Raw genomic sequence first — 13,108 nt, forward strand, 5'->3', positions numbered from 1 at the left:
ATGATGCTGGGGAAGGAGGGACTGGTCACAAACTCACAGGTGCCCCACTCCCACCCCTACCTCCTCAAGGCCCAGCGGGAGGTGAGGCCCTTCGTCCTCACCTCTGGCTTCAGCGAGATGGGCTGAAGCTGTCCAGCATGAGTGAAGGGGGGCCAACCGTTCCCTGACTTAAAGGGCCACACGTGGAAGGCTCTGAACGCTTCAGGTTTGGGAGCACAATGAGCCGGCTGCAGGGCACAGCTGGGACGTCCTCACAGCTGAACCTGCCTCCGTCGCCCCAGAGCCCACGTGGAGATTGAACTGTAACTCAGGCTTTGAGGCGGCGGCACACAGTGGGTATTTCCTCCACGACTATAATTCAGTAACCTCACCCTGGCATCTCACTGTTTCTAAAAAATCTGCCTGGCCATTCAGTGCTGGAGAGCCAGGGTGCTTTTGGCACCGCAGGCGGCCGGGCACAGTGAGCTTGTGAGCACAGTGAGCCCCAGTGAGCCCAGAGCAGCAGGGGGTGGGGGGCCCATGCAGTCCCTCCTGGAAACGGGGTGAGGAGGAGCTTCTTAGGGCATTGAGGTCACCCCAGGACTGGCTCTGCTGGTTGCTGGTCAGTGGCTAAGCCCACCTGTCCAGAGAGGTGGTCGGGGTGGGCCTGGGGGCCCAGGACCCCGCACTTGCTAATGGTTCCTGGCAGCAGGCCAGGCACCCACCAGCCCCCTGATCACTGTGCACCCCCATCCCCACCAGGAGACCTGCCCTGGGTGCTGGCAGCTCTGGCCACGGCATTCTCCGGGCTCTAGGAACACGCTGCGGGGGGCCTCTCCTGGGCCCTGCAAGTCATCACTCCCCTCCTGCCCTCGTCTTTGTGCCCTCCCAAATGCTTCTGGACAACTTCTCGGTGGCCACCCCTGGCCACCGCTGCTGGGCCCACATGCTGGACAATGGGTCTGAGTCCCCCTCGGCCCTCACACCCGAGGTGCTCCTGGTCATCTCCATCCCACTGGGCCCCCACCATGGGCCCCACCAGTGTTGCCACTTCCGCCACCCTCAGTGGCAGCTCCTGGACCCCAACGCCACAGCCACCAACTGGAGCGAGGCAGCCACAGAGCCCTGCGTGGTCGGCTGGGCCTACGACCACAGCACCTTCACCTCAACCATTGCAGCTGAGGTAAGGGCCTCCCCAACCCACACCATATTTTTCCTCCTTCCTGGCCTCTCAGTGACGGCCGTCCACCCAGGACTGAGGGGTCGTGTCGCCTGCATCACTTCAGTGAAATGACACGCTACCCTCGACATGCGTTACCGTGCACGGTGGCCTGGGTTCTGATCTATGGCTCTGGTCACAGGAGGAGCAGTAGGTTCCCAGAGTCTTACGTCATCTGGTGCATTCATAATTGGTCAGCGTCTAAACCAATAATAGCAACGTAACGAGTCTTCTCCTTTTGCCCTTTAAGTAGCAGACATTGTTCCAAATGCTTTCCATGTAGTCACATCTCATGGGGTGGGACTTATTATTGGCCCCATTTAATAAAGGACCACACAGACGCACAGAGAGGTTACGTAACTTGTCCCAGGACACACAGCTAAAGGACACTGGGACTTGCCCCGACCTGGGCAGTCAGGGGCCAGAGCCTGGGACTCCCTCCTGTCCTGCTTCCAGGGCTGTGAATGAGCACAAAGGCGGAAAGCAGGTCCTGTCATGGGGAAGGGACAGGCAGGGGGGCAGGCCTCTCTGAGGAGGCGACATTTAAGGTGAGACTAGATTACTAGATTACTAGAAAAGGTCCCAGTCCCCTGGAGGCAGGGAGAGGGCCCCAAGGTCTGAGCCAGGAGTGGGGGTGGGGGTGGCAGAGGGGCTCGATTTTCTTCAAGTGCAAAGGAAAGTTACCAGAGGCGTCTTTGGGGCAGGGCAGCCCCGTGATCTGACTTGCATTTTCAAGAGGTCACTTTGCAAGGTGGCTCCTACTGCCACCACCCAGGAGAGAAAGGAAGACTGTTGAGACTCAAGGGAAACTGCAGGCCCTGTGGGGGGCGGGGGCGGGGCCAGGGGATGGAGGCCCACCCTGGGCTGGAGTTGCGATTGACCTCCCAGGTCGCATGCATGGCCCCTGTCGGTGCTGGGGGCGGGGGGGGGGGGGGGGGGGGNGGGGGCGGGGTGGAGGGAGAAAACAGGATCGGCAGTTCAGGGGCTCCCCCAGGTCCCCAGCCGGTAATCGGCAAGGTTGGAATTTGAGCCATGTTTAACCACCTCCCACCACTGCCCGCCACCAAGCACTCGTGTACTCGGAGCAGCCATCACACTGTCCGACCCTAAGCCTGTCACCTTTGTCACATGCATGCCATGCAGCTGGCTGTGTGCAGAGAATGGAGGCCAGCACACCCTTCCACCTCTGTCAGATGGCTCTAAGGACCTGGGGGCCCCACTGTGGGCGGCCAAGCCCGCAGGACCCAGCCTGGACCTCCCTCTGGCCCGGTCCAGCTGGTCTACGTCCCCTGAGCCGGCTGTCGCCCCCTCCTTCTCTTCCAGTGGGGCCTGGTGTGCGAGCGCCAGGGCCTGAAGGTCCTGGGCCAGGCAGGTGTCATGGCCAGGCTGCTGCTGGGCTCCTTCGCCTGGGGCCTCCTCTCCTGCCGGTAAGTACTCCTCTGCTGCTTCAGGACAGAATGAGCAGGGGGACAGGGGTTGACAGTGGTACAGAAATGTCACCTGAGTGTCCGTGCTCCCTAAAAGAGGGGTGCCCTTGGTCCGAAGTCTGGACTTGGGTCCCAGGTGGCCAGGGAGCAGTGATGCCCAGGTCGGGTGAGAAATTATCCTGAGTTCTGTCGCTCTCTGGCCTTCAGCTCCTGCTTCCACCTTTACTGAGCACCTACTGTGTGCTGGATGCTGTACAGGCCCTGCCCTTGGGGAGCTAACAGTCTTCTGGGGAGAAAGAGACCTCCCCTTTTTTTAACTTCAAGTACAAGGTACACCATGAAACAGAAATACTCCCACCCCTCTTTCCCTCCCCTCCCCTGCCTCCTCACCTGCTGGTGTGCCCAGGAAATAGTCCGGGGCTTTCCCTCTCCTGCTGCCCTCCCTCCTGCCAGCCATGTGATCCAGTGCCCTGACACCCCTCAGCTAGCGGCCCCAACCACCTGCCTGAAGCTCCCATCCGGAGGCACCTCACTGATGTGGGCCAGAGCTGGATGCAGGTGCCCTGGCCTGGCCTGCCCACCAGACTCCATCCCAGAAAACGACCCCACCCACGGGCACCCCCGAACCCTGGGAGCCACCGTGTCCTCCTTCCCTCCCCCCTGGCCCAGCCCCCTCTGCATGCTGTCCCCTCATCTAGCCACCACCATCTCCAGCCTGGCACCCCACCAGGGGAGGTGGGGAGGAGGGAGGAGGCCCCGCCCTCCTCCCCCTCTGCCGGGCCACGCCCACTCTGCTGAGGAAACCAGTCCCTGATGCAGCACTCACGGTGACTTTGCCAAAACTGTGTGAAGATCGGGTGGATGCCCCACACAGGACAGTCCCTGTCTGCGGCCACCTGTCCCCCCACCCCACCCTTGCTTTGTGCTCCAAGCACTGGCCTACTCCAAGCCTCAGAGAGCCCTCCCAGGCCACCCAGCCCGGGCCCCTGCCCCAGCCTTGGGCACCAACGCCCAGCAGCCCTGCCTCGCACCCTCATCATAATGTCCCCCACATCACCCACTCATCCATTGTGTCCCCACCAGATGTAGCTCCAAGGAGGCAAGGGCTCCGGGGTGGCACCCCCACTGCCCGCGTGTGGCACGGTCGTGACCTCGAGAATGGGTGAATGGCTCCCCGGCCTCTGCCTCCCTCTGGCAGCGCAGGCCCTGCGGCCCCCCTGCTGCGGCCAGCTCCCACTTTGCACATCCTCACTTCCTAGGAGGTGGGCTTGTTGCTACCCTGTACCCTGGTTTCCTCCTATAAGTGGGGACCCTGGCATCTACCCTGGGGTTGCTGTGGTATCATAAGTGAGCTAATCCCATAGAGAGCGTGGGCCTCGGCCTGGCATCTGTGGGCCTCAGGTGACCCTGAATGTGGCAGGGAGCCCGAGCAGCAGGGAGGGGCGTGCTGCGGCCACCCCTTCCCCAGGGACCATCCACACGGAGGCCCAGACAGGCAGCCCGAGGCTGGCCTGCATCTCTCTGAGCGAACCGGCACATAGTTGGCTAAGCGCAGGCGGTGGCTTGGGCCGAGCTGGCCCAGGGCAGCAGCGGCCCCGTGAGTGTGTGGGCACTGGGTGGAGGGAGGGCCCTCCTTGGGTTGTCCCCTGGGAGGTCCTGTCACCACGTGCAGACAGGGTGAGAGCAAACTGGCCGGCCAGCCCAGGGCCCATGTGCTCGGCCTCCTGGCTGTGCTGTCCCCTTGCTCAGTGTCTTGTTTTCACGGTGGCCCTACAAGGCGTGTCATCGTGAATGCCTCCATTTTACAGATGGGGAAACTGAGGCTCAGCGTCCTTGAGTCCTGTGCACAAGGTCACCCAGGAAGGGCGGAGCGGGACTCAAACCCAGGCATCTGATGCCAAAGTCCATTTCTGACCGCGAGGCTGTGCTGCCCGCAGAGAGCAAGGCGTCCCTGTCTCTACGACACACACACTCTGCGGGTGCTGCGAGGACTCGGAGAAGGGCGCGCCACCTGCAGTGACGTGTGCGCCCACAGTGGCACTCCAGCGGGCACCCCAGCTTTGCTCCTCTGTGCCCACGTCCCGGGCCCCTCTCCAGGCCCCGCTGTGCTCCCCAAACAGGTCTGGGCGGAGTCCACGCAGAGCTGGTGCTGCCTGCAGGCGGCGGAGGCCACCCCTAGAGCCGTCTTTGCCCCCAGTTTCCTTGTCTGCTGTGGCCTCGGATGTTTCAGCGCTTTTGGATTGGCTGGAATCTTTCTGACCCCGAGGACACTCAGTGAGTCACTCGCTTGGCCCGCCCCCTGCCATGGGGAGGTGGGAGGGGTGCCCCAAGGCCGCCACGCGTGGCTCTCACCTTCACACGGCCTCGTTGCCATTCAGTGGTGGAGTGGACCATGCCCCACAGGTGGGCTGTCATGTTGGCAATTCTGGGGCGCAGCTACTGCGCAGGCCACGTGGCCCTGGGTGATCTGGCCTTGGCCCTCAGGGACTGGTGAGCCCTCCATCTGGCCATGTCAGCGCCCTTCTTTGCCATCTTCCTGTTATCCTGGTGGGTATGGCGTAGGGCCTTTTCCCTTGGGGAGCGTGTCAGTGACCAGGACGGGGGGGATCCAGGGCAGAGGGTGCCCCTCAACCCCACCACCCGGACTGGCTGTGAGTCCAAGAAGCTGAGAGCCATGGAAAGGGGTGATGTGAATGGGGCCCTCACCGGGGAGAGACGGGTTGGGGATTCAGAGTTCCAGGGAAGGCATTTCAGCCCGAGGTCCGGGGTCCCACCCAGACCACCGGCCTCCCTCCCATTGGCACCAGCACCCCTCCGTGCGGTGGCCCCATGGCGTATGAGTTGGGAGGACTGGCATCGGATACAAAAAGATGTCATCATGACTATTATTTTTTAAAAGATTTTATTTATTTTTAGAGAGAAGGGAAGAGAGGGAGAGAAACATCAATGTGTGGTTGCCTCTCCTGCATCCCCTACTGGGAACTGGCCTGCAACCCAGGCATGTGCCCTGACTGGGAATCAAACTGGCAACCATTTAGTTTGCAGGCCCGCGCCCAATCCACTGAGCTACACCAGCCAGGGCTCATCAGCACTACTACTTTGGCGCTACAAAAGGTCTGCAAATACAGCAGGACCTCGGTACTCGTCATCAATTCGTTCTGGAACTTGTAACGAGTGCCGAAACTGACGACTACCAAATGATGAAGCACCTTCTCTTGTGGGGCGGTGTTGTGACTCCCACGAGTTTTAGCAAGTGTGGCGAGTCCTGAGCAAGTACCAAGGAACACATCTTTTTCTCATGAAAATGCGGTGAGTGCAGAGTTTGATGCTTTCTGGAGCCAACAGGTACCAGGGTATGACTGTACCTGCTTGGGTGGGGATAGAGGAGGAGATATGGGAAACAAACACAAATTCAGGTCCCCCTGCGTTCTCTTGGGCCCGTGAGTTGGAGTTGAGCTCACCTGGGCCCAGGTGAGTCATTCGGGCTCGCCGCTCACTACTTCTCAGGTACTCACCGCACCCCCGCCCCGTGCACTGGGGTCGCGCCAGCAGACAAAGCCACTGACCACGTGGAGTTTCACTGTATAAACAGGACCCATGAGCAAGGACGAAGGCAGCCGGCAGTGACACCCCTTAGGCAGGCCACCCTGGTCGCACTGATTGGCTGTGTCCTGGAAGGTGCTGGTAACACCAGATGTGTTAACATTTCTTCTAACGAGGGAGGTGATATTATTACCAGTGTTTTCAGATGAGGGACTGAGGCTTTAGAGGGTCCGTCGCTTGCCCGAGGCCATGCAACTGGTGAGGGCCAGAGGCAGGATGGGAACCCAGGTGGGTGGGCTCTTTTAACCGCTGTCAAACTGCCTGTGGAAGTTTCTCGTAGCTTCTCTACGCACTGGGCGGAGACCCTGCTGGCTGGGAAACTGTGCCTTCCACCAGGGAGACCCTTCTCCCTGCCTACCTGCCCCGAGGCGGGGAAGGAGCAGACTTGTTTATAGAACCATTCGGTCTGGCCGGCAATGTTTTTAATGTGTGGGTTGGCTTTTTTAGTTCAGCATGATGTAAGCATTCTGCCACGGCAATGGCCCCAGAACCAGCCTGTGCCCACGCAGCCTGGGAGCCCGCTGTGCGCACTGCCCAGGTGGGCAGGATCTGGCTTCCAGGGGCCAGATGGGACGGTCCTGGGGGCAAGGCTTTGGCCCTCATCTGAAAGCCTCGGAGACGGCATCGCCCAGCCTGGCATTAGCACTGCAGAGGGAGGCGTGGCTGCCTTCCCCTCCCTCCTGTGTCGGGGGCGGGCCTGCTGCCTGCCACGCCCTCCACACCTGACCTGGGGGGTGGGCCCCGCATGCCTGGGAAAAGCAAAGACCCAACCAGGCTGTTCTTTCTTTAAAAGGTGGCTGCCAAAATCAACACGAAGGCTAATTAGTACTGGCAAACCAGACCGAGCCCTTCAGGAACTCAAAGCGGTGGCCAGGATACATGGCATCAAGGACGCCAAGGAGACACTGACCATAGAGGTGAGATGCTGCTTTTTGTGTCCCAGAGCGTGGGACGTGACTGGGAACGGACATCTGCCCATATATTATCAGTGTGAGTGGTGCCCCACCACCACCTCCATAACCCCCACCTTTACTGTCACCTTCACCATCTTTGTTGTTATTATTATTATCACCACCACCACCACCACCATCATTACCATCACCACCACCACCACCACCATTACCATCACCACCACCACCATCATTACCATCACCACCACCACTATCATCACCACCACCACCATCACATCTACACAAATATAACTACCATCACTACCACCAACAGTAACACCACCACTGATAACAGCATCACAACCACGCACACCCCCACCACCACCTTCACCGCCCCCATCAGCACCTCACCAGCAGACCACGACTATGAACTCCATCTTCATCACCACTAGCATCACCAATACCATCACCAACACCACCCTCAGCATCTCTAGGAAGCCCCATCATCCCCATCGCCATCACTATCACCAACACCTTCACCGCCATCACCACCACCAATAACTATACAACTGTTATCAACAACACGCCCACCTCCCCACCTCTGTTATTCACCACCCTGGTCCACGTGTACTGCACACCCACCTCACGGGCTTCTCCGTGTGTCTGAGAACAGGGTGTTCTTATTCGAAGGCGAGTATTGCGGGGAGGCAGGTGTGGGAGGATGTGCAGCCAGAAACGAGAGGACTCAACTCACCCTGGGGCAGGAGGATTGGGGAAGGCTTCCAGGAAGAGGCAACTCAGAGCTGACCAGGACTGCACTGAGCACAGGGTAGACAGACCCCAGAGGTTCGGCAGGAGGCTGGATGGGCCCTTGGGGTGCAGAGAGGAGCCAGTGCGGCTGGAGTGGGGGCTGGAGTGGGGAGGCCGCGATGCCAGCCTGGATGAGGGAGGGAGGAGGGCGGGGTTTGTGTAGTAGCTGCCGAGAGCATCCCACAGCTCGGCAAGGCACGCAGAGGACTTGAGAGCTGTCACTTTGAGACTCTCCTTGGTTCTGAGCAGGCGGGCCAGGTCTTCAGAGGAGGCTCTGCCAGGAGGCAGAGAAAGCCCTTCGGGCCCCATCCCACCCCCCCCAAGGGCCTTCCGGTCTCCAGGGGTCAAGGCCAGGCTCCCCCATCACTCTGGACACCGTTCCCTGGCATGGGGGTGGGGTGGGGCAGGGCCACGGGGGCCAACACTCACTGTGGTCCTGTGCCCCCCAGAGGTGCTGATGTCCACCATGGAGGAGGTGGCCTCTGCGAGGTCCCGCCGGTCACTGCGGGAGCTGTTCCGCATGCCCACACTCTGTAGGAGAAGCTGCTGTCTGTTACTGGTGAGGCACGCCACCCTTGTCTACCCTCCTGGGAGCAGAGCTGTGGGCGGGGAAGGGAGAGGGGGAGCCATGTTGTGTGGGGGCCCCTGCAGGGCTCTGGGGGTGTGTCTCAGGCTGGGACAGGCAGCCCCCCAGGAGGCAGGAGTCCTGGAAGGCAGGGGACAGGCAGTATGTGCCAATGTGGCCTGGAGGCCAGCTCCTGCTGGGGGGACCCCAGGCCAGGCTGGCAGCACAGGGTGGAGAGGGAGCTGGCCCAGGAGTGGCTGAAGCGGCCCCTGCGTTTCCGCAATGGACTCGACCCAACAGCGCACTTCTTGGGAGCAGGAGGCATGGGGCACCTACTTACCCCTCTGAGCCACCCTGAGAGAGAAGCTCATTTACACATACAGGTGGGGACAGGGGTCCGGAGTGGCAAGTAACTTCCTCAAGAAGACAAGCAGGCATTTGAAGGGTGGCTGAGCTGCCTTCTCCCCCAGGTGTCACCTGCAGGCCCCGTGTGGAGCGTGGAAGCCTCGCCTCCCCACCAGGGAGCCCTGCCTTGGCACCCCAAGGGCCTGGGACTAAGAGAAGTCCCCTTAATAAAACAAATGCAAGGCCCTGGCTGGCGTAGCTCAGTGGATTGAGCGCGGGCCTGTGAACCAGACGATCGCGGTTCGATTCCCAGTCAGGGCACATGCCTGGGTTGCAAACCGGTTCCTTGCAGGCTAACTACCAGCAGGGGATGCACAAAAGGCAACCATACATTGATGTTTCTCTCCCTCTCTCCTTCCCCTCTAGAAATAAATAAATAAATAAAATCTTTAAAAAAAAAGTAAAGTATTAAAAAAAATTTAAAAAAATTAAAAACAAATGCAGCTAAAGTGGCTTCTTCAAGAGCATATTGAAAAGTGAGAGTCTGATTTGATGGAGACTTACCTTGAAATAAAACTGAAGATTAGGAAAATGTTTATTCTATGCTATATTTAGCCACGTGCATGTTATGAGGACAAACATTTGCTACATCCTAGATCAGAGAATGGAGGGAGGGAGAAAGAGGGAGAGAAACATCGATGTGTGGTTGCCTCTTGTGCCTCCTAAAGGGCTGGAGACACTAGACCTTCCGTTTTGAAACAGGGACAGCCCAGCCCCACCTCCTCCCCCTACCCCCCTCCAGACTACATTCTCCCATGAATTCATCTTTTAAGACAGAGAAATGGGCTACCAGACAGGGGCAGAGACCTCTCTGGTGAACAGAGCCAGAGCCAGAGGGCTCAGCCTGCCTTTCAGAGTCCCTCTCCCCATGGCCAGGAGGCCACCCCGCCTCCACCCATGGCCCAGCCCTGGAACGTAGGAGGCCACTGCCCTCCCCACCCTTTCCTGGGACAGCCCGACCCTGGGGAGACACAGCTTACATTTGGTAGGCTTCTGCAGCCCTGGCAGTGACAAGTGAGGCTGGGCTGTGTGCTCCCTGCGGGGCAGGGGCCCGACTTCCGGCCCTGCCCTGCAGCTTCTCACTCATGATCTCCTTCTCAGGCTGGTCTACGACCTGCAGAACCTGGGAGGTGACAGCTTCCTCCTCGAAGACCTCTTTGGTGCCATGGACTTCCTGGGCCGGCCGCCGCCAACTTCTTACTCAAGTTCTTTGGCTGCCGCAGGATCCTGGCCAGCTCCCAGGCCACAGCTTGCCTCCCCATCCCGGCCGGCGTGCTCACGAGGTGAGGCCAGGGCGGCGAGCGGGAGAAGACAGGGCGCAGCTGACCTCCCGTGGCCCGCTGCTCTGCACAAACCACCCTGGCCTCTGTCCCCTCCCCAGCCCCAAGGCCGGGTGGGCCCACTGTCCCAGCTCTGCCCAAGTCTGTCACCATCACAACCTTTGCCACATCCTCTCGGGAATCCAATCCCCAAAGAGCCTCTGCCTGTCTTCCTGAGGAAGTTGAGGTTCAGAGTGGTCAAGTCACGTGCCCAAGATCCCTCAGCCAGCAGGTGCCGGAGCCAGGGCCTGGAGCAGACCTGAGGGCCGGGGCTGGAGCCTGCGGCGGAGGAAGGGCCAGGAAGGCTGAGGCGAGGCTAGGTTGCTGGGCATGGGGCACCGAGGCCGGGGAGTGTGGTGTTGCTCACAGGGAGCTGGGGCTGCTGGGGGCCTTCGTCATCCTCTTTTATTTTGGAATGAGGCTGCAGGGCCCTGGAGAGCCTTCTATGTCCCCTTTGTTTCTCGAGGAGGGAGCCTGGGACCTGGCTGCGTGGCTCACGTGGTCACAGCATCATCCGGATACGCCAAGGTTGCCGGTTTGATTCCCGGTCAGGGTACACACACGAATCAACCACTGAACGCATAAATAAGTGGAACAACAAATCAATCTCTCTCTCTCCCTTTCCCTTCCTCTCTCCCTCTCTCTCTAAAATCAATAAATACAATTTTTTTAAAGGAGGGAGACTGGGGCAGAGGCAGAGCCGGCTGGAGTGTGACCTGGACCTCAGCTTTCTGGAGAGGAACCCTGCTGCCCACCCATGCTCTCTGTGAACCCCAGGGGTCCCCACAGGCAGGCCAAGGGGGAGAGAGAGGGTTCTGGGTGCCTGGGCCCTGTGTGACCCTCCCCTTCACAGGAAGGGCCGGGGGCTCTCAGGACCTGAGCAGTGCCAATCCTGTGCGGCAGCCAACCTGTAGGAGGCAGGCCTCCTGTGCTGCCCTCAGCCGCCCCGCCGTGCCCCGCCATCCCAGACCTGGCTGCCTTCCTGCCTTGCCTCCCTGCCCCCAGCCTCCTGCCATGAGATCACCCTGCCCTGAGTTGCCCCCTGAACCTGGGTGGCCTTGCACGGCTGGGACCTACCTCCAGCCCAGAGAAGCCTTGGAAGACCCAGTGCCTCAGCTCCAGGCTGGCTGGGCAACCTCTCGGGCCGACCCCACTCTCCTCTCTGCCTCTGCCCAGACTTTCAGAGCCGTGGGTAGTCCTCGGGGTCCTGGGAAAGGGCCGTTTCCGTGTGTGCCTAACCCGCTACTCTGTCTACAAGCTCTTCCCAACCTCGCTGGGGTAGGCTGGGCTGCGGGCTGCACCCCAAAGGAGCCGCCAGACCTGAGGGGTGGGCAAGAAAGGGTCCATGGGGAGGCTGAAGAGGACCGGGCACCCAGGGCTACACAACAGAGGGCAGAGGGGACCCAGCTGCTGACGGCCCGCACGGCCCAGCTTCCTTCCCCCAAGGCCGTCCTCAGCCAGAGCAGCCCAGAGCAGCCCGTCCCCGAGCCCTGACCCGGGAGGCCCCCCGACAGCAGGGCCCCAGGCCTGTGATTGGAAACCACCCTCTGGCCGGGAAGAACCTGGTAAGGAGGCCAACAGCCGCCCTGGTAGAGTGGGGACCCTGCCTGCCCCCCTCTGCCCCTCCTTGTCCCAGCAGAGTCCTCTCCTCAGAACCCAAGGGTTCCAGGGGACCCAGACGGAAAACAAGTGGTCTCAAGTTAGACCACCGCCACACTGGGCAGCTGGGTAAACTGAGGCTTCAGGACTTAGTGTCAAAGGACTTCCTTAACGGGAGGTCAGGAGTGGACCGCAGCCCCCCCCCCCCCCAACTCTTAGCCCCGTGCTCTCCCTCACTCATGGCGCTCACTCACTCACGTGTCCAGCCTTTCATTCATTTTTTGGACGCATACCAATTCGTTTTGTTGATATCATATAGAAAGCTCAGTGGCATAGCAGAAGCCCCNCTTCAGGACTTAGTGTCAAAGGACTTCCTTAACGGGAGGTCAGGAGTGGACCGCAGCCCCCCCCCCCAACTCTTAGCCCCGTGCTCTCCCTCACTCATGGCGCTCACTCACTCACGTGTCCAGCCTTTCATTCATTTTTTGGACGCATACCAATTCGTTTTGTTGATATCATATAGAAAGCTCAGTGGCATAGCAGAAGCCCCGAAGCCAGCCCCCAAATTACTTAAGACCAGAGTGGAGTGGGCCCCAGATAGTTCCCAAGAAGGACTCAGATGTTCCCAGGAAGCAGAGGCCCCCTTTCTGGATGGGAAAATCCAGGTGGGCTCCGTGGAGGAGGTGACATCATGGAAGGCCCTGAAGAGGGCAACTGCTTTAGTAGGTTTCTCCTCCCCTGGCATCTCCTGACCCAGCCAAATGTCCCTCCCCCTCTTTAGTAAAGCCCTCTACTCTAAAGTGCCAACAATGACAAGGGTTTGGGCCATCCCCTCTGCCCACAGGATGATAGCAAACGGCTTCCTGCAATTAGTAGGTCAGCTTGGGGCCACACTGGGCCCCCTGATGGGGCTGTCCCGCCAGGCCCTGCCCCTGCTGCCTGCCTTCTCCTACGGTACTCTCCCCACCTTTCCAGTCTTGTCCCGCTCTTCCTTCCGGAGACTCAGGGACTTCCAGTACCTGACACTGTCCAGGCCCGGGACGGTTGCTAGTGAGGGACTCCTGGTTAGTGAGGGACTCCCAGCCACCTTGGGAGTGGGCCTGGCCAGGTGGGGCTCCGGTCAGGGAGACGCAGTAGCCGGGGGCAGGAGGCTTGTGTTTCTGGAACTGTGTGATCTTGACAACACCCTGGCAGGGAGAGACGATTGCTCTCTGCTTTTTCAAAAACCTCAGAGAGATGAAGCGACTGATTCCATGTGTCACGGGAGATGGTAGCTTGGGCGAGAGAACACG

The 13,108-nt window shown here is 60.0% G+C and overlaps 1 protein-coding gene across 1 annotated transcript; it reads left to right on the forward strand.

The window, feature by feature from the left end:
• On the forward strand, positions 1-12,867 carry LOC118991726 (solute carrier family 22 member 11-like). Its single transcript, XM_037053191.1, is given in 15 exon segments — positions 1-81; positions 795-852; positions 855-1,162; positions 2,522-2,625; positions 3,114-3,183; positions 4,746-4,899; positions 5,004-5,172; positions 7,022-7,145; positions 8,380-8,492; positions 9,974-9,999; positions 10,002-10,081; positions 10,084-10,181; positions 11,253-11,495; positions 12,661-12,782; positions 12,785-12,867. Coding segments are annotated over 15 exon segments (1,833 nt in total).
• Positions 12,868-13,108: the final 241 nt, after the last annotated feature.

This window comes from Sturnira hondurensis, unplaced genomic scaffold, assembly GCF_014824575.4.
Source record: "Sturnira hondurensis isolate 20B ecotype Veracruz unplaced genomic scaffold, ASM1482457v3 Scaffold0007797, whole genome shotgun sequence".
Taxonomy (NCBI): domain Eukaryota; kingdom Metazoa; phylum Chordata; class Mammalia; order Chiroptera; family Phyllostomidae; genus Sturnira; species Sturnira hondurensis.